Genomic DNA, 21,592 nt, shown 5'->3' with positions numbered 1-21,592 from the left:
TGCAAATACGTAGGAATAACAGCAAGGTTCTGCCTCACAGTACAGATGCTTTCTTACTGGGAAGATGTGCGAGATCACCTCACTAATCACACTCCGTAAGGAAATCCTGACCTCTTTGTACATTACCTTCCCTTCTCCATGTACACACAGGATGTAAGGTGACAGGCTTATCTTTTTAAGAGCATACAGATATAACCACGTGTTCTTTGAGCCTTATGTTTCACACATGCCTCAATGACCTCACTGGCTGCTAGTGAGCACGTCCTTTAACCTGCAGTTAAGATTAAGGCCCTTGTTGCTCCGCTCAAATCCTCCTTCCCATGCAGAGGAAACACCTTGCTGATAATAAAGTAACCCAGAATTGGCTTTATACAGAGAAGAGAGAACATCTGAGCAGCTGTCAGTGCGCACAGGCAGCAATGGCTCAGCATGGCACGCAGAGCGAGGGCTGCTCTGAGCCAGTTGTATCCGTGTCACAGCTCTTACCTGCAGCCTCTGTGCTACGTGCTCAGAGCTGCTTTACTCTCCTGGGGTCTTTCTTTCCATAATACTTAAATTATCGCAATCAAATACTTAATGATGCTGTCTTACAACAATGCTAATGATTTTACTGTTTGCAATAAGCTCAGTGTCTCCACCATTCTGCCTTTCAGAGGAATCAGATTCATTGTGTCCCCTGTCTAGAACGTGAGATACAGCACTGTGTGATCAGACTCTTCCCTTGCTGACAGGTTTCAAAGGTTTGGTTCTGCACCGCAGTGAATTCTGATAACAAAAGCAAAATCATACACCACAAACTATCTGCCAATAAAATCTGCGTTAAGCAGGGGGGAAAAAATGGAAAATTGAAGTGAATTATTTCAGAAAGCCCTCAGAAATGGAATCGAAACAGAACGCTTACTGAAAGGTAACAGTAATTATTGTTCTCCGTAAATGATTTATCCGACATGAAAGTGATGCAGTTACCAAGTCAAATAACAGTTTACTTCTAATGATTATGTCAGGGGAGTAATAAACAGGCTCCAAGTCTGTTCTGTGCTGCAGAAATGGCAGAAAGATGACAAAGAGCTCCGGGACAGAGCCCTCTAAATAAGATCCTGACAGGCCGGGTGCATTACAGGCGTATTTCTGGAGGCACGCGCTTCGAACAGCGCAGGCTGATGAAGGCAAAGGTTATTGAGACATTTAAACTTGCAATTATATTTCTGGTTCAACTCCCATTCCACACTGCAGTTACAGTTTATATCTTAATATATTTTTACTAGGTACAAAAGTAAATAATTAATCTGAGCCACTAAAGAGATCGGCAAAGATGATATTGAACCCTTGGATAGCTCCGGGCTAAATGAAGTATGGAACACGTTCACATAGTTATGTAGATTACATTCTGCTGTTAACAAGCTATCTCCTATCTGCCATTATGGCTCACGCAAACTGCACCTGTAATTTTGCCGTTGGCTTCGGACGGAGGCTGCCAGTTCACAATGATGGTCCGAGGCTTTCCCTCTTTGCTCACCACAGTCACATCCTTGGGAGGTGAAGTAGGAACTGCAAACAAACGGAAAGCAAGCCATCAGAAACAGAATGCCCCATTTCACTGCACGGAAGGAACCTCAACACCTTCCCTTTTTACTGGAGAAAGGCACACACAATAATAAAACCTCTTCAAACTGATCTACCATGCCGGGGCAGCGCTCTTACCCCTTTCCTCCACTACAGTGGCAAACGCCAGCTGGAGCACAGCACTGCCTTTCCATGGGAGGTCACTGTTCCTAAAGCCTTTCTGTTGACAGGTGCTGTGATTCATGACCCAATGAGCACAGGTGCCTTCAACATAACGCTGTCTTTGCAAACTGCAGCAGCTGGGATTCATGACTTCTAACACAAGTTTGTTCAGTCATCAGGAAAATGACTACAACTTGTGGAATAAACACACGTATATGCAGAGACATAAGAAATATCTCTACATTTTCAGGTTTATGGTGAGACCAACGCCTGGTAACATCAAATCTGAATCACTAAAGCAAATCCACCAGCGGTTTAGAATCACCACCTGCAAGTCCCACCTTACTGTACTGAAGGTTTGTGATTTGCAAGGAATCGTGCACCACGGAAGCATCTGCAATCCAGAAATATTTGGAGAACAATCATCCAACCTTTCCCCTTGCGTTTCCAGAGAGCAAAGCAGAGGGAGAGCAGGAGAGAGGGGGAACTTTCTGCTCCCACCAGCCCCCTCCTGCTGAAAACTCAGGAAATGGCACAAACCACTGCAGTGTGAGACTGAAACCTGAGCCCTTTCTTGCTGGGAACTCAAACATCCAGCTGGGGCTTGGATTAATGGATTTCAAATGCATGGAGCCAGCCTCCAAAGGTGCATTAACCAGCTACATTTGGAACGCCACGCTATAAAAAAACATGAGACTTTTAATTAGGTAACTTTTAGCAAAGTAAATCTGCCTCGGATATTTAATACCAGCATAGGAACATTTAGTGCTTACGCAGTGTTTTTCATATTGGAAGAGCTTTATGTGTAGTACCTATTAGAAATTAATCCGCACATCCTCTGAGCTGGCTGCCTGTTAGCTCCGTGCAGAGTAATAGTTGGAAACCAGGGCTGGTAAAAGCAATGCTCGAAAATTCCTGTAATTATTGTCCTAAGGACTTAAAGCACACTCCTCAGAAAGGATGTAAAGCGTGAGCTGAGGCCCTGCAGCGAGCTGCAACACACAAGGCAGGGCTACAGCACCAGCCCTCCAGAGATCCATACAGCACACACCAACTCTGACAGCAGTTACCCCAGAACTCTCTTCAGCATCAGTCGTGGTGAGAGTCCTATACAGCACTGCGAGTCGTGAGCATTCAAAAATAATGAGTCACACACTCAGGAATTTGGCAAGCAATATAAATCACAAGATCTGTTATGAGAAAACATATTCAGCCTTCTTCTTTCCTGTTCTTTTTTTCTCCTTTACCTCCTCATTCCCAAGCTTTTAGGTCGTGTTTGCAAATACTCTTCACAACTGCCCCAACTAGAAATAGACTTTTTATTTAAACAGAAAAAATGAAACCGTGTCTCTTCCCCACTCCTGCACTTTCTGAGTTTCACATTCTTTTTAAGATCTTTTTGTGTGCAGTATTTGCTGTTGCTGCTCTTAGCAAAGGGCTCTGGATGAGAGCTCTGTGTGTTGCCAGCACAAGGACAGGTACAGTCCTTTGGCACTGTAATGCAAAGTAACTGGGGAGGAAGCAAGCCTCCATGCTGGCTCCATGGCTCCAAGCTTTTCTATTTCTGGGGTGTGCATTCTTGTTTCAGAGCAGCTGGATGACCTGACCAATTCTTCACATGCTTGATTTTTTTTTTTTTTTTGCTAGATTTTAATCAGGTAGGAGAACTACAGGTTGATTTGAATATGCTCTTTCTTGTCCTTACAGTTCAAATACACAGACCCAGCAGCACAGCAAGCAGTGGGTTTAACAGCACAAAGGCCATTTCACCCCACGGGATGGCAGGGGCTAACGAGGGGCAGGGCCCTGCAGCTGCACTGCCACAGCATCCCTGCCACAGCAGGGGAAGTACAAAGCATTGGTGGAGAAAAAGGCTCTAGGCCTCATGTGGATGTCTGAATTTCTGGTTTTTGATTCATTTGCCTCGTGCACTTCTTCACTGTAATGATTATCATCATACTTACACCAAGTTTTAATTATTATTTGCTAAATCATTGTCTTTGTATTTGCTGTTAGCATAGTGTTTCTGAGATGTTCCAAACGAATGCTGCTTCGCTCTCCAGTCTGTGAACTGTGGTACATTATTCATTACCTCGCTGTAATTTGATGTAAATTTTTTTTGCACGCAATCATCCCTTTGAATTCTGGAGTATGCTGTTTTTTAATCAGAAGCTCTGACCAAATCCCAGCAAGTATTCATCAGCATAATGATCCTAAAGGCACGCTGCTCCTCCGGCAGCATTCTGGCAGACAAGACTTGGTGCATCTCATCAGGAGCGCCGGCCCTCCCAGCACACACAGATGATGAGTACCTAGCTCAAAAGTTGTCCCATGTGCTGTCATGCTCCACGTGCTCGATCTTCGCCCTTTAGTCACCATCACGGAGAATTCATACAACGTGTTTGGTTTTAACCCAGTCACTAAATAGCTCAGCGTGGTCGCGTTGGCCGTCTGGAAGAAAAACAAAGCATCAATAACTCCTGAACTGAGAGCCATCCATCACCAGCTCCAGGCAGCCCTCTCTCAGGTACGTGTTTGAAGCACCTCAGCATCGCTGCATTTCATAACCACGGTCGTTAATTCGCTAACATTTCTGCTCTGTCATGCAATTCATTAATCAACTGTTAATGTGCCGTTGTTTCAGCCTGAACTGGAAATTCCTTCTGCAATCAGCAAGAGCGTATAAGAGCAGCCAATTCTAAATTATAAGAAAAAAAAAAAAAGAAATACAAAGCAATACGAGGTCCTGGGCACACTCGTTATGCAGCAGGCTGAACCACCGACTGCTGGGGGGCGATAATTTACAGCATTTCATTAACTGATGGAGCTAAGGAAAACAATGAAGCACGGCCAACAATAGAGGCCCTTCCTGAAGCCTGCCTCTTCCTCACTAAATCCTGTCAACATTTTCATTACATTTCTAACACACATTAGAAGTATATATATCAACTGGAGGTACAGGTGCTGAGAGATGTGAAGATAATGAAGCTTTAGGGTTTTTTTTTTTCCCAGAAAGAAGGGTTGTTTGGGATCAAACACTGAACCGTGCATGCAGCTTAGTGTGATCTGTAACTGCCATTAAAGGAGAATTCTCAGCCTTTATGTTAAACTGCCCGACAGGTGTTGTACAGGACTTGAATACAAACAGCATGCACTTGGGGCCTATGGAAAAAAGAGTTCTGCATCTATCTGCATTCCTTACCTTGACCTACAGTAATCTAAACGTAGAATAAGTTGTCCCAAAGTTTGACAGGGTCACACAACAACAACCACTTTCAGAAACTGTCTTCAGATAAGTCTTTTTATCAAGGAAAAGACCACCTATAAATGGACATTCCTGGAAGTCCTGAAGAATAATACGGCCCAAACTTGGCAGAGAAAACCCTTATTCCTCAAGTGCACAACGACAGCTTTTTCGTTACACCACGTGGAAGCTCAGAAGGCTGTCAGCCAGGCGGTACCTGAACGTGTGCCGAGCACTCTGCCTGGTCACAGGGGTGCGTTTTGCCAGTTAAGACATCACAGGGGTTGACAGACCGTAAAGATATCGTAAAACTACTCAAAACCAAATCCTCCATTATCTTTAAACCTTTACTTTTACAAAATTCCAGATCGTTTCAAAGCAAATGTGATTACGGCTGAGTGGTTTGAACGCTTAAGTGCAGAGCAGGACAGTTCTATTTGTTAGTGACAAAGCCTCCCTGTGCAAGCAGGAGGCACGTGGTCGGAGCAGCTCTTCCCCAGCTGCCCAGCAGCACTCCCCCCCGCTCTTTGCATCACAGCACAGGGCCATGGGGAAATAAGGGATGCTTCAGTGGAAGCTACAAAAACAAACCTTTGCCCTGGACAGTGAAGTAGTGACATGTCCTAAGGAGAAACCTTCTCCTCAAGGCTGGTTTGATGAGCCTGCAAAGCACCCCTGTGATGCACACTTGCTTCCTCCTCTCCGGGGTCTGCAGAGATCCCTAACACCATCTCAGCATTCCATTCTGTTCTTAAGATCACAGTATAACCCCGGTACTAAACCCTGCTCACCTGCTAGAAATAAATATCATCAATACTGCTCTGTAAAATAGATTTTCTTTCATGCAGTCCTCTAAGATCCACACTAAGATTTCATATTTTAGTGCATGCTTGAGCGCGCAGCTGATATAAATCACAGGTAGGACAGCCCCGCTGCACCACAAAGGCTCTTTGCAAAATGCTCTGATCCACATTAGTGCAGCTACATGGCTCAAAGCACAGAGGAGTCTTTCAGCTTCTGCTCTCTTGCTGATGTGCCCTGCACTGACACAACTCCTGCACAGACTGCAGACAACACGGCTGGCAGAGGTATGAACGCGTGCTCGGCGCACGCTGCAGCTTCCTTGGGAACTACCTGGGGGATGTCAGCACAGAGGGTGGGAGGAAACGTACACAGCTCTGAATGCACTCCATCAACATGCAGATTACTGAGGAGAGTGGCAGATGAAAACTCCAGGTGGGACAGACAGACACAGCTTTGGCTACTTGAGAACATCCTGAAGAGATCTGAGTGCGCAAGGCTGATGCAGCCAAGCAAAGGACCTCCGAGCATGCAGTGCACAGCAAAGCTGCCAGGGAGGGCTGGGAGCAGCTACAGGCTTGCCCTGACTTAAGACAGTTACCAAAGAGCTGACTGAAACACAGCAGCACATCTGCGACATGAGTTCTGCCTGCCTCAATGTTACCACTTGTTGTTGCTCAACCGAGCAGCACAGATCGCGCCTTTGAAACAAAAGGAAAAGGCAGAAGTGAGTTCTGCAGACATCATGCTGCAGGAACAACGATGTAGGGCAAATGCTTTCATACTTTTGCCCTTTGAGGCCAATGCTTTTTAAAATGAGCAATTCTGAACTATATTCCATCATTACATATTAATTTTGGGTCAGAGTAAAACTTCTCGGCCCCTGGCTGCCAGCGCTGGAACAGTGGGAGTACTGCATTTACCAGCTCTTAACTAATGAAACTGCAGCATTGTATAAATCACTCCTGAGACATCCTCTGCACATGCCTCGGGAATGCGGGCTCATAAATAACTCGCCTTTAGAGGAGGAACATACATACATACATCTTCTCGTTTCAATCAAAAAAATATCTGGTTTGTAACAAGATTGCTCTCTAAGAGCATAAAGGGAGCTCCACACGCTGGAGATTTTAACAACCCTTTCCTCTGAGTCTCATTTCCAGTGTGAAACTCACAGTCAGCACTTTTTGAGGCCTCCAAATAGCTCTGGAAATTAAAAAAGGCAACCAACCGACTAAGATGACCCAAACCAAAACGCCCAACCCCAAATCTACTCTCCAAATCAGAGCAGGCAGCAATGTCATGTCATTATTATTAGGTATTTTGCACACACTCTGTTCCCAGAGGGATGTTTCACTAACAGCGTGGTATGAACAGAAATGGTTGTAAAATGTAAAAAAAAAAAAAAGACTTAAAACCATAAGAATAAACATTTGCCAGTTGGAAGGGGTGCATGAGTCACACACACAGCCAGGGCCCTCTGCTAACTGGAGAGATGCCATCAGCAGCACGTACCTCATTGACATGTTATTAGCTCCTCTACAGGTAAGCCACACAAAGCCATTGAGTCCAAGTAAGGCAGATAGGAGGAAACAGTCACCGTGTCTGCAGCTCCACAGCAGAAAGTCGTTCTGGAAGTGCCTTCCTTCCTTCCTTCCTTTCTTTTCTTTCCTTCCTTCCCTGACTCCACTCTTGCACTCACTCATACCCAACACCCCAACTCGATGTCTCGCACACAGAGACCACAGACACACCGACTTCCACCAAACCCAGGAGCACTTCTGTTGATTTAACAGCACCACTGCTGTGAGCACATTCCGGCCACCTCAGATAAAACCAGGCACGTACCTACATTAAGCATTACTCTCAGCTTTAGCTCAACACTAAGTAGAACATGACACTTCTCATCCCAATATCCCAGCCCCGTCAGTGCTGTTGAAACGCCGATACCTTGTACTTTGTATTTGCAGGAATATTGGTTTTCCAGCGAACTGTGTAGTAGCGAGCATCCGTGATCTTCTGGTTCTTTGGCAGAGAGTTGTCTGCCCAAGTGATCCGTATGGTGTCATGGCTCAGGATGGAAGCCTGAACTCCCACCGGTGGCATCATGGGAGATGGATCTGGCACTGGAGTGTATGGAGCATTAATAACAAACAAATCAACTTCGGAAGTGTCTAGGGAATTGATGGGTAAAAAGTCGTGTATTATAATTAAAAAGGGAGAAGGTGACATTTTAATGTAAACAAAAACAAAAAAAACAAAAAAAGGGAAATGCGGGGTAATACAATGAAATGAGAGGTGAGGAATGGAGAAAAAGAGAGAAAAGCCAGAGTTAATAGGTGACATAAGGCTGGTAATACAATTACTGTTGCATCGTGTTCCCTCAAGACAATGTTGACATATATATGCTATAAAGTTTGCCACCCAATCATTAGCACTGAACAATCACGGCATTAAGAACCCCAAGCATGCAGTCATTTTAATTTTGGATTTATTTGCCTCAGAACATCCACTTGCAGAAAACAATGTGGAGGAAGAAGAGCTGGACTACTTCTGGTGGGTAAATGCCACCCCGTAAGAGTTACTCCCATCAGCTTTTAAGGAACGTTCATGGCCGGCACGTTCCATGTGCCATGCAAATTTGCAGTTAGTGAAGAAACTGCAATTCCAATGCCCTCTATAAAATCTATCAGAATTATTGCTTTTCAGCAAATTAAAACAAACAGAAGTGTTAACATCTGTCCCGAAGGACTAAATAATGCCAGCAGTCTAGCAGGGAGCACAGCGAGCCACACAGTACTAGAAGCTCACTTGCAAACAAATTTATCTTTGTATTAATGTGTTACAAGATGAAAAACAACTAAGCCAAGAACTTGTTTAATCTAAGTTATGGCAAACTGAGACTCAGACAAAGGAAATGCATGCATCACATTCAAAATCTCAATGTAAAGACTCACGCTACAAATCTATGCTTGTCCCCAACAACAAAACAAGAGCAACCCGTTACAGTTGTGCTAACTTAATGGTTAACTTTTCAAATAAGAACATCTGTAAGCTGTTAAAAGATATATTTTGTAACTGAAAAATGAAATCATTTTTAGTTGGTTTAATAAGCAGAAGAACCATGCAGGGCAATCACTGAAACAGTAAGGCCAATCAGTTACAGAAATGGAGAGTACTTGATGACACTAAAACCCAACACTCCTGCATTAGAAATAATGGCATTTTCAGCTGCTGTGCAGAAGGCATGCTGACAGCTCTCAGCAGTGCAGAACACAAAGGCAGCCTCTGGCCCTTACCTGAATGAGGCCTGGTCACTGCGCTCTCATAGAGAGGAATTCCTTCACCAACATTGTTGAATGCTTTCAGAGTTATAACGTAGTGCGAGCTCGGGTCTAAAGGAAAAAGAATAGTATGGTTTTAGTACAGACTGTTACTGCATCCTCTTTTCTGCTTCTATGCTTTCTCTGCTTTGTTCAATATTTTATTTCATGTATTTTCATTAAAAAATAAGAAGTCTGAACTGAGAAAGTCTCCACACGGACCTTCTCTTACTGTGCAATAGCTCTCCCATAGCAGATGTCTGTACTCACAGCACTTCTACACTAGGTACAGTCCAGATGACAAAAAAACTCCTTTTAAAATGAACATTTTAGGTTGCTCTACTGCAGCATTATCCAATGCCACAGTTTTAGGGAACTTCCCAATCCTAATATTTGTTTTGCTTTTAGGCTATCTCACCTACCACATAGAATTCTGTGGTGGGGTTACCCTGTATTCTTCTTTCAAAGCAGATGCCACCGTATCCCGGTGACACGTTAGTTTCTCTTTTAGCCTGAAGCCACCTGTTCACAGCTCCAGAAGGAAAGCAAGGAAAAGCTGCTCTGTGTCAAAGTTTATGTTTGTCACTGATGAAGGCAACACACTTTGCTTCCAGCCCAGCAAGTTCAGGATTCTGGGTTCTTTTTTGCTTCGCCTTTTCCCCCGTCAGCAGAGAACTGAGTTCATTTCAAACTTATCAACTATTGGATTTCCCAACCTACTGCCTTCATCGTGATAAACATCCTCTTAGAAGACATGCTTGCAGTTTTATATCTTCTTATCATGATTAGGAAACAGCAACATGCACCGGAGGTGAAATCTGGGCGCTGATGTTAATCTGCTTTCCTTACCTAAGTTTTCAATGGTGTAGTATCTCTGTTTGTAGTCCACCTTGATGGTCTGCGCGTGAGGACTGCCGATGCCATACCCTATGGCATAGCCTCTCACCACGATGTTCTGGTTCTCAGGTGGAGTCCAGCTCACCACAATACTGGTGACAAGAGGACGGACGTGTAAGGAGCTCGGAACTTCAGGAACACGGCTTTCTGTGAAAGAAAACCAATGGATTTAAAGGATTTCTCCTCAATGAAGGTAATTACATGAAGAACCATAAGCTAATAAGGTCAAATGCAGCACTTGTACTCTGCGAATGTATTAAAACGGGTATGCTCCAAAGGAGAGAGCTTTACTGTACAAGAGAGAGCAAAGAGCTCTCTAATAAGCAGACGAAAATTAACAACTAATACATTTTAACAGATACCCTTTTAAAAGCAACCGACTGTCACACAGAAGAAAAGCATCAGATCTGCTTCAAGGCAGACTTTTCTGATGTTTCTGCATGTTCTTCCCAACTTTAATTTTTCAAAAATATGCATTAAATTTATCACATCCCGTCCACAAAGCTCCTGCTTTTAGCTCCATCATATTGCTTACCGTGGGCACTAAATAATTATCTCGAGAACGGAGTCACAGCCAAAGGAAGGTGCCTGAACTCACTGCAGGACTAAACAGAACATTCCAAAGCTCAAACCACGTCACTAAACTGCATGCAGCATTTTTGGCAAAGGTCTTCTGTAGTCTGTCCTGCACACACCACTGTCCTTGTCACTGTGTGGGTCCTCAAGTCTCTCCTACATAACTCACAAAATTGATGCAGGGGCTTCATGTTCATCCCACATGAATGAAACAACGAATGCTTGAGCCCTGCCCCTGCGAGCAACACGGATCTAATTGCAATCCAACAGCGAGGTGGAATCGGGGCCCTTACAAACAGAAGGACTGATGTTCATGAGATGTGACTGCGGTCCCTCGGTATTCTTTGTAAAGAACTTTGCCCCAGTGTTGAACAGAGCCAAAAGCAATGCAGAGCACAGCTGCGCACACTGACATCCATGCCTTGCTCTTAGCTTCTCAGAAATGGACAGAAGATGCTTCTGTCAGGCTGCCGGAGCCCACCGTATGCTAACAGATAGGTTGTATTCTGTGCAATAGGAAGGTGAGTTCCTCGCTCTAAAATAAACTCTGTTCAGAGCGTTCTGCTTCCTGCAGAGATTTCCTTTTAATGAAACATGCAGCATTTATCTACAGGCATTTAATAAAACACCACAGCAGTATTACTTGGATCATAATATGCCACTGGCCTGCTTGCCAAGGGAGTTTATGGTCTCCAGCTGACACAGCTGATCAATTAAAGTTCACCACTCTTAAATACAGAAAAGCTACAGAATTGCAACAGAAGAGATGCCATTTTTAACTGCACTGAAGCCACTGTGCTGGGCATAAACCTTATACAGATCTCTAACAGTCTCTGTGTATGTGCTCCTGGCGGGACCTGCACCAGCCCTGCACAACGACACGGCCCCACCAGCACGGACCCATAATGGTCTGCTCCTGTTGGCACTGATGACACCATAAAGTTCATTATATTCTACTTAAATTCAAAAGCAGTCAGAGTGGAGAGGAATGAAATGTATGCACATATATTGAACCTGAGAAATTAAACATGAGCTGTAAATATGCTCTGTGTTATTAAATATACCCACATGAGCTTGTTAGAGAAAGGAAAGCAAAACATCCACATCTCCTTCAGTCTGGGGAACAAGAGGTTTCTCAAGCTGCAAGGCTGTGTCACATCCAGTTAGAGGATGACAGCCACACACACAAGTCATTTCATCTCTAAAAAGCAAATTCTAAATAGCTACAAAACTGAACTCTACAGTTAGCATTAGTTTTTCTGCTGCTCCTGATTAAGCAACAGAGAGGGAAAAAAAAAAAAAAAGGACAAATATTGAGTTGAGCATCAACTCTGCATAACACAAAGATTGAAAAATGGGCTCTCCAAGGGGCAGACCGGCTGACTGCTGAAGCAATCTTCCGACAGCACAGAACAAACATTGGATTTCTTTTACAATTCTGTCTTCCAGCTGCTGCCACAACTGAATCTCCAGTCACACGGAGGTGACGGACATTACTGGCATCCTGCACCACTAATTCAGACAGAATGACCTCGAGCTCCTTCCTAACACTGCAAAGAGGGAGACTGGCCTGCAAGAAGCAGAAGGTAACTTCTGTACAACAAAACCAATCAAGTGCTTGTTCAGAATGGGAACGGGCTACCCAGCATCACCAGGAACATGTAGGTTCTTCCCTAGAGATCTGCTGCATTCTTTAAAAACAACATTGCAATTGCTCGTAGCCAACTTCTAGAAGATGCTCACAGATTTACCCTTTTGCATTCTGTGACAATCAGGTTCCGTTTATTCTTGTGCTGTTAAATACCAAACCCCTGGGCCAACCAACAGAGGTCAACATTTTTCGAAGAACTTCTTCTACTTTTATTGGTAACCTCTGCACGGTTCTGTACACCACACATCACCAATCTATGGCTTTGGCAGAGAAGTCTTCATTTCTGATGGAAGATCTGGTCTATATTAGTTGACCAGCACTGAAAATACGATCCGTCTTCTTTTTTTTTTAATAATCATAGGATCATAGACTCTTGAGAGTTGGAAGGGACCTCTGAAGGCCATCTAGTCCAACTCCCCTGCAATGAACAGGGATATCCACAGCTATAATGGTACAAGTAAGAGTTAATGGGGATCAAACGCCCTCTTTAGAAATTATAAGGAAATCAAAAATAGAGGAAAAATATGTCAACAAAGCAGAACCAACAAAACACAGTGCTAATGCTGCAAAGCCGCCAGAGGTAAAAGCGATGCTTTTCACCATTCCTTTCCTACCGTGGCATCTCTCTGGTGTTCAACCAAGTTTACATTTGGACCCCAGCTCTGCAGTCCCCGTGCAGACACCATGCAGGCTCGATGCTGCAGGCAGCAGGCCCACGAGGCAGCCACTGCATCGCTGAATACCAAATCACCACCTTCAGAACTTTGAGCCGTGCGCCGATGGTTTCATTAGCATAATTCAGGTGCTCCAGAAATGCATAATCACTATTTTGCTTCCCTCAAGGAAAACAGTCCTCCTACCTTCACCTCGTAGTGTGTGAACATCGTGATTGACGAGATGAATTTTGTTACAATATAAAATTCAAGGCATTATTATTACATAAATCTTATCTTGTATTATTACTTAAATATTGAACCACTGGCACTGGCATTCAAAATTGGGTTTTTCTTAATAGCAAAAACATACTGATAACATACAGTTCTCAGAAGTGTAGAAGCAGCATTTATGCATAAGATATTTTATTGACTTGGTAAGAATTTCATGATAGAAAAAGAAATTAATTCCACTTAATCATAAATACAACATGTCGCAACATTAGAAAACATTAAAACAGCTCAATAAAACCACCTTTTCCTTTTAAAAAAACCATCAAACTCTGCTGTGCCCTGGTCTTGGTGTCACAAATACCTCCACACTTAATATCTTACCATCCAGATCGCTCTCAAATGTTTCTGCTGACACCCAGTCAGTAGCTGGCCCAGTGCCATTCACAGTCATGGCAGCTATCCGGAAGTTGTACTCCGTGCCCCGTTCAAGACCTAGGAGATAAAGAGCAGCCCACGTGTCACAACAGCACTCCCAGCCACGAGCACAGGAATCTCAGTTAAAGTACACGTATAACCTGGTAGTTAGAAAACTTTTCACCCCAACAGTGCCACTCGAGCACAGCCTGAGGTCAGGATGGAAACATCACTGCCAACACCTGTAAGGAAGCTGACACTGCTTACAGTGCAAAGCTAAAGCATGACCACGGCCATCAGAGCTGGGACACTCCGCAGACCGTCCCCTGTAGGCCACAGGCAGGCACTGCAGGGTTCCATCTACAGCCAGCTTTAATTTCTGGCTGCTAGTAGAGGAGAACCACCCACACCCATCACTAAGCACAGATGTACAGTACAGACAGCAATTGACCAAAACATGCCATGAGTTTGTTTACAGTATATAAGAATGCATAATCAATAATCAAAGCAATATGAAAATGCGTTCAAATTTTATACACAGACTGTCTTAAATAGGCCTTGCTGCTGCTAAAACTGCACTCTGGTAACAGGCACTCATCAGCTCTGACTCTAGGAGGAAACAAACATTACTGAGTCACAGGTGGAGCTTCTGAGAATACAGCACAGAGCGTTTTCTGAGATGCCTAATTGCTTTGTAAGTTGCACAGCTTGACCAGCTGTTCATGACCAAAACGTAGCCTTGCTCCTCTCCTCATGCCCTGTTACTGCTACACCACATTGTTGTTCTAGCAGTAATTTATCATTTATACTAAGTACTGTACCAGGCTGAATATCTGAAATGTACAAAAATAAAGAGGGGATAAATTGTTACATCATTGCCAGAGAGAAGGATGAAGGCTGACATATCAGATTTGTACAGATGTCTGAAAGAAGTTCACACGACTCTGAATCAGGCTTGTTGGTGAGCACTGCAAGAGGCAGAGCACACACTTGCATTTCTGCCACTCAGGCAACACAGTGAGCTCAGCACCATACACTCCATGCAATCTCTACCTTTACAGAAAAGTTTTAAAAGAGTTTATTTGGCCCACTTAGAAAACCAAAGGCCGTATTAGGGCCAGTGAACACGTCACCAGGCCTGGGCTACCAGACTGCCTCAGGCTGTCAAAGGCTTGCAAATAATCTCTCACCTTCAATGAGCTGGAAAAGCTGTGTCCCCCCGACGCTCTCGGTCACATCACTCTTACGGGACACTTTGCGGTAGCGGATTTTGTAGCCGGTGATTTGCCCGCTGTGTGTCCCTGCAGGAGGAGGCTGCCAGTGCAGCATGATGCTCTGCGGGAGGCAGGAGGCCTAATTACAAACTTGTTGTCTGCTGTGCAGCCACAAAAACTACGCTAGCGCCAATGCTTGACGAAACACAAGGCAGATAAACATGCACACAGATACATGGCGTTTTCATGGATGTGAGACACATGCTATCAATAAAAGGTACAACAAAACAACCATCACAGCTCGGCAGCAGCACGGGTCATACAGGTGCCTATGGAAGTTCATGTCAAAGCGCTTCAGTCCCTGTTGGACCTTCTGATTCCAATTTCACAAAAGGCCTCTGGGGCTTCCCTTTCGTTTTCTTTGCGTTGTAGGAAGACATGGTTTCCTTAGGAGCTATCCTTAGGAACTGGGATTTTGTTCAAAGGGTGGAAGATACCTGAACAGTGGTTTGTGTGCATGAAGCTGCTGGTTTTTGATCATACAGGTAGCAACAAAGGCATTGGGAAAGGAGTTCAGAAAGAAAAGTGTTTTTTCTTTAACTCTTCAATCATAATCACCAAAGCCACAGTGGCTAAGTATATAATTTTCTCTTCTAAAGGGCCCAGGACATTGTAAGCATGCATATGTGTGCACAAACCGTAAATAACAGTTAATCACCAGGAACACACTCAGGTGCTGGTGCTTCAGGCTTTTGTGCCCAATTATACCCCTCTCACAACTGAGCCTCCATGCTTTGCCGCATTGTCGCTGCCTCTGCTGCATCCCATTATGCACAATCCACAATTGGACAGGAGTTTCTAATGCTTCACATCCCACATTCAGAGAGCCTCCTGCTGGGCCCCTCATACACAAACAGCTGAAAAGCAGCACAGCAGGAGAAAGGCCCAAAGCAGCTCTATATTGTGGCTGATCAGACACCCGGCCTTTCTTTTACCCATTACCAGCAACAAGTTCTCTCCAGCTTACCTTGGAATTCCGTGCCTCCAGCGTTAGATTCTGTGGTGCAGCACTGGGAACTAGAAACATTAAACAAATTACAACTGAAAAACTGCCATATGATATATCCCATCTTCTATTTCCATATACAACTGCTGTCTGCTGTCATTCATTACAAAATTACAATGCATTCTGGTTTAAGACTCTGTATAAAATAATTTAGAATTAGTACCAGGAGTACTTTTGGACATGCAGTGACTGTTTGGCTTGGGAGGGTGACTTATTTTCATTGCAGAGAGCAAACACACTCTTTATTCAGGTCTTTACTTATCATAGGAACCCAAATTAAAAAGCTTTATAGGTAAAGGTACTTCCCACCAACTCTAACAAGAGAGATCACGTTCAGCACTTTTCCAAACCAAGGCCTTCATTTGGATACTTGATTCTGGGCATCCACATTTAAAATTCTAGCCATGCTTTTTGCCTCGTGACTTTCTGTAAGAGCAACACCTCAGAGCCAAGAAGTGCCTGTGCTGCTGAGAAGCATGGAGGTGAAGTGCAGCACAAAGACAGTTTTGCTTCTCCATCTCCATTCTTTGCTAGCTCTCTCCTGGCTGTAGCAGCAGCTTGCTGGTCAGCACAGTTCAAGTACACTATGCAAAAAGGCTACGTAAGAGAGAAACAGAGACCAAGGAGATCCTTACTGCAGCTCTGCAGAGGTGAAAGACTCACTAAAGTTATCTCAAAGACATAGATAAGCGTTCCCTAACAGGAAGCCAAGACTCCAGCAAAGCACAAGGACAGGGAAGTAGTACAACAGGGCCTCAGGCTGTTCCAGCCACAACAATGCAATTTCCAGATAACCCATGAAAATCTGAACAGTAGAAGAGAAAACAAACCTGAGTGCATAAAGGATAAGTGTTAAGGGAGGTGAACACCAGGGAGTGGTTTAATACCCCCTTCCCACTACAGAAATGCAGACAAGAAGGGTTCATTTTTCCTGAGAACACCAGACCTAGGGAGGAGGTGCTACACCTTTAAAAAGCACAAACACCAGGCTAAGAGGAGGAAATGAAATAAAGCCAAGCCAGTTTTTACTGTTGTTGTTTTATTCAGCTTTTGCCTGCTTTCAAGGCAATAAAAAGTCCTGGGTTTCACAAAGTGTGATTGCTGCATGTACTGCACACTTGGCAGGAGAAAGTCAATTAGTAGGACACTGGAAAGGCCACATGATGTAAATACACACAAATACATGCATCTCACAGGTGCACAGTTCATCTTCTGTCAAAGTAAGCCTAAACTCTATTAGTTTGTGATGCAGAGGTGGTATTTCTAGTTGTGATACAAGGCTGTTTCCTACGGACCAGGAACACTATGAGAAGAGAAGCACGTCTTAGGAGCAGCACATAAACCCCAGTTCAATTGTTGTACCCAAAGAGCTGGTCATTCTGCAACAAACCATCATAACACACTTAGGTTAGGAGCAAGAACCTACACAAAAATGAGGAAGGTTGCTAATAAAGAAGCTAAAGGTTGCTAAGAATGGAACATTTACAGGAGATGCATACAGAGAGCATGGTAAGAAAAGACGAGAATGTACACTGTTCATCTAGAAAGATTTGAGAGAGTGAAAGGAGAGAACAGCGTGGATAAGCAGCAGGGCTATGCAGCTGCTAGAAGCAAGATGACATCCTTTAGGAAGCTGCAGAAACTACATTTCAACAGGTTCAGCATGGAAGCATAAGAATGAAATGATCACATAAGTTACAACAGGCTGTAACCTGGATGCTGGGAGATTGCAATCATGATGCCAGCGTGTAAAGGAGGTTCTGCTGCAGAGAATGCTGAAGACTTCAGGTAATAAGCCAGAAATCTGTGTGAGTTAAATCAACTCAAGCTATAATAAAGTGTGCAATTCAAAAATGCGGGGACAAATATGGCATCTGTCACTTTTTTAAGGGGAGTCCTGCACTGCAAATCTGGTAGAGAGCTCTTCAATAAGGTGACAGTGGGATAGGAGGGAAGCCCTTGTCTGAAGCGGCTGAAAGGAAGGAAAGAGAAGGTAGGAATGGGCACGGTGGGAGACAGCCAGCAGAGCTCCACAATGGTACATGCCAACACCACATCACTAAACCCATCTGTGAGCGATGAAAGTGGGATGAGCAGCGACATGAGAAGTATTAGTGCAGACAAGATCTGCTGGTAAGGAGCTGCAGAAAGACCTCAGGTTTGTTCCTGGATATCGAAGCGACATGAAACTCACAGATACACACGTGGGAAAAATGATCCTAACTCCACAATGTGATGGCTCTAAGCGTATCAGTTCCACTAAGGAGCAGGAGCAAGATCCCTACCCCAAAAACATCACCTCAGTGCTCAGAAAGGGTCAAGAATAGCGCTCAAATGCTAGTAATTACACGCTTGCATCTTCAATACAGTTCTGCTACCTCCACCTCCATTTGCAGAAGCACACAGGAGAAAAGAAAGTTCAGAAAGAAGTTCAGAAGAGAGCACTGAAGTGTGCAATGGCTTCCATTGTTGACCATTTCTAGGACTTAAATGTGGAGAAGAAATCAATGAGGAAGAATGCAGCAAAGGTGTATGAAATGAAGAGTAGGACAGAGAAGGCTGATGGAGACCGATTATTACTTCACACAGCCCTAGGCAATGAGTAATGCTAACAGAGCAGGTCCAAAACAGGCTGAAAGGGAGGGATCTTCCACAGAAAGTTGAGTTGTAGCACCCTCCACTTGATGCTGTGGATGATAATAGCTGACACTGGATTAACAAGGATGCTGAGAGGCTTCATGGGAGAGAAGACAAATTTCTTCTTCAAAACAGTGGTAAGGCATAGGCACAGGCTGCCAGGGAAGTGCTGGAGTCACTGTCCCTGAACACTTCCAAGGACCGTGGAGATGTGGCACTGAGGGACATGGTTCAGTGGGCACGGTGGAGATGGGCTGACAGCTCAACTAGATGATCTTAGTGGCTGTTTCCAACTTGAGGATTCTATGATTCTACACTGAGTAACTACACAGAAACCAGTGCAGAGCCAAGGAGTCCCATAGAAACAAACTGCACTCACAATTTGGGACACTAATACCCTATTCTGCTCTTGATCAGTTCTGGAGAGAGGATTCCAGGCTAGGCTTGGTTCTGGTCTGATCGTTCTTATGAATAATTAAACTTCTGTCTAAAAAAACAATAAAAGCTAACTACGTCTGATTGTTCTACAATTGTTCACATATCTGCATTTGCTCACACTGCCTCCTTATTTGGCTTACAGAAAATGCTGTTACCACTTCCTGCTTTCAGGACTATATACAATTGACTTAATAATATCTATGCTGGAGTCCAAACAAAGACGTGCAACGTTTTTCCAGATGACCACAATTAAAATAAAAACACTCCAAAGGCACATATCTGCTCATATGTAACAAATATTATAGAAGCTAAAAGACAATTTGGAGTTGTAGGGTTCAAAATAATTGTGTTTCTGCCCACTCTTAAGACTTTGTAGGCCCAATAACCCATGAAATAAACTTCTGATGTTAAAATTAAGGACAGCATTGTTTTGCAATAAGAGCACCAGATGCATTTGCAGGTATATTAATTTTCCTTCGCCCCATTTGGACAGCCTCAGGGGGAGCTTTTAGCATGCGTGGCCATATGCAGCAATCACATTATTAAGAAAACAGGGCAGCTCTGAACAAAAACCTAAGAAGTTTTTCTGGTTAAAAATCCGCTTAAATGAAATTACCACGTAATTCCTGCAAAAAGGCTTGGAATAAAGCAGCTTACCATCTGACAGCGTCCGCACAACAACATCTTGGGTAGAGACGCCAGGGCCGTGTTTATTGTAAGCCACCACTCGGAAACTATACTCAGTGTACTTCTTTAATCCAGTAATGGTGTAGGAGAGTCCTGCTACATCAACATCCTGTCCGTAAGCAAACATGCACATGAGTCAAGGTCAGAATCAGGTCTGCAATTGTCATAAATGTCTCAGGCTCAGAACAGTAATACTCAAAGTCAGAAGCAGGGAGGACAGCGCTGTGCAGAACAAGCAGAACAAGACAGCCATGCGCAGCCAGGGCTTGCACAGATGGCAGCAGGGTGCTTGCGAGAGGAAGTTCCACATATTTGATTTAAATCACAACACGGGCACAGGTTCTGCAGATGACAAGGGATGTGGCAGACTTGCCTACTACTAGAAATGACTGCTGTATTTTTAACAGTGGGAAGCAAAAGGAGAGAGTTTTATCTGAAGGATACACATTTTTACTTAAAATCTTACATCAAAAGTTTTAATGCTAACAAACTAAGAGGGGTTTTATTTGAAGCTGGAAACACATTTACAAGCTATCATGTGGGAAATTAAATGACTGGGTTTAGTTCTCCCAAAGCTGTGATTATTTCTTAGGTAGCACCTTGCACTCGAACCGAGCGTGCTGGATTCTCCCAGCAGAATCCTAAGAAAGTGTAATTAATTAGACACTCACCGGTATCAAAATACCAATCACTGGATCAATGAACTCAAGAAGTGAGAATAATTTAGATTCAGGAACAGACTAAAATCAGCAGCTATCCTACTTTACTGAAATAAAAGCGGCCAGCCTATAAAAATGATGCTGCAGGTATTATTTGGTTCTTCAGTTTATTCCTTGCGATATGCTGGACATCCCCAAATGCCATTTGATGCTGAATACGTAAGTAAGCCAGCACCTAAAAACTGCTTCAATTCTTATGCAAATACTGCAAAAACATTCATGCTGAATGACAAAGCAGTTTTTTAACAGACTGGATGTTTAATTTTTAATGTTTCTGCATTCGGGGCTAAAGGCTTCAGCTTGTCAGAAAAATAAACTCTTGGCAAGGTGTTTGCAGAAACATAAGGTAAAAGCACATTAAAGGAAAGAATGCTGGCACTGTATAACACACAGAAGAGCCCCACTCCATACCTGCTCACTGTCCTGCCCCTTCTCCATGTAGTAGAGCTTGTAGTTCTGGATTTCCCCATTGCCAGACAGTGGTGTTTCCCACGTGACGGTGACAGAGGTGGGGGAGCCGGCGTACGCTCGGATATTGGGTGCTGGACCAGGCAGCTGAACTGCAATGGAAGCAGGAAACTCTGCTCATCACCAAGCCCAGCCGTTGCATTTCAGCAGCTAAATATTTCAGCATCAACTTTACAAGTAATGACAACTGAAAGCGTTCTTCTATAACAAAATTTAGCGAAGTTAACAAGGCATGACTTACGAGTTAAGAGTGAGCATAAAGCATACCAACAAGGCAGCCCAGAACATTATTTTTAAGATCAGGTCTGCAAGTGCAACTTTTAGGAGTATCACGCTATTCTGGGAAAGGCTGTGAATGGAAAGAAGTCGGATCCCAAAGCGGAGAGGGCTTGGAATATTTGCAGCTTACCCTCAGGCTGCGTGGCCACCTTCAGTGGTGCTGAGCTCTCTCCATGGCCGTGCTTGTTCTGAGCCACAACTCTGAAGACATAAACTGTTTCTGGCATCAGGTTTTGGATCATCACTTGTGTCTCTCCAGGACGACTGGTGTTTTCAACACGTTCCCTTTGGGAAACAAAAAGATGGGGCACGGAAGCGGCCGTTGGTTACTGAGAGGGTTTTTGAGCAGATATATAAAGGAATTGGGTGCTACTGGGAACAAAGCTGACACGTATCCTGCCTGAATGCATCTGATGCATTAATGACGTTATTTACACCACATTGACTACACAAAACCGGTAACATGCCAAAATTGCTGGTGACAAACAGCTTCCAGTTTTGTAACTTGTCTTTAGAGAAAATACTCACTGAAGTAAAAGAATAATTTATGCTCAGCATCACCGAAC

At 43.9% G+C, this 21,592-nt stretch overlaps 1 protein-coding gene across 29 annotated transcripts in view; it reads right to left on the bottom strand.

The window, feature by feature from the left end:
* The window catches only part of NEO1 (neogenin 1), a 279,790-nt gene that overhangs the window by 21,548 nt on the left and 236,650 nt on the right, over window positions 1-21,592 (bottom strand). For 24 of the 29 annotated variants that reach the window (XM_040706582.2, XM_046898900.1, XM_046898908.1 and 21 more), the window contains 11 exons: window positions 21,157-21,311; window positions 20,691-20,839; window positions 19,531-19,669; window positions 15,760-15,809; window positions 14,709-14,853; window positions 13,486-13,596; window positions 9,943-10,137; window positions 9,070-9,165; window positions 7,721-7,944; window positions 4,038-4,176; window positions 1,441-1,548 (listed from right to left, as the gene is read on the bottom strand). In XM_040706582.2, coding sequence (XP_040562516.1) covers window positions 1,441-1,548; window positions 4,038-4,176; window positions 7,721-7,944; window positions 9,070-9,165; window positions 9,943-10,137; window positions 13,486-13,596; window positions 14,709-14,853; window positions 15,760-15,809; window positions 19,531-19,669; window positions 20,691-20,839; window positions 21,157-21,311 — 1,511 coding nt within the window. The remainder of the gene's footprint in view (window positions 1-1,440; window positions 1,549-4,037; window positions 4,177-7,720; window positions 7,945-9,069; window positions 9,166-9,942; window positions 10,138-13,485; window positions 13,597-14,708; window positions 14,854-15,759; window positions 15,810-19,530; window positions 19,670-20,690; window positions 20,840-21,156; window positions 21,312-21,592) is intronic. The other 5 variants (XM_040706588.2, XM_040706591.2, XM_040706593.2 and 2 more) reach the window with 1 other exon arrangement.

Source organism: Gallus gallus, chromosome 10, assembly GCF_016699485.2.
Source record: "Gallus gallus isolate bGalGal1 chromosome 10, bGalGal1.mat.broiler.GRCg7b, whole genome shotgun sequence".
NCBI classification, from domain to species: domain Eukaryota; kingdom Metazoa; phylum Chordata; class Aves; order Galliformes; family Phasianidae; genus Gallus; species Gallus gallus.
The sequence above is the reverse complement of the archived record's forward strand: the minus strand, read 5'-3'. Positions and strand labels throughout refer to the sequence as shown.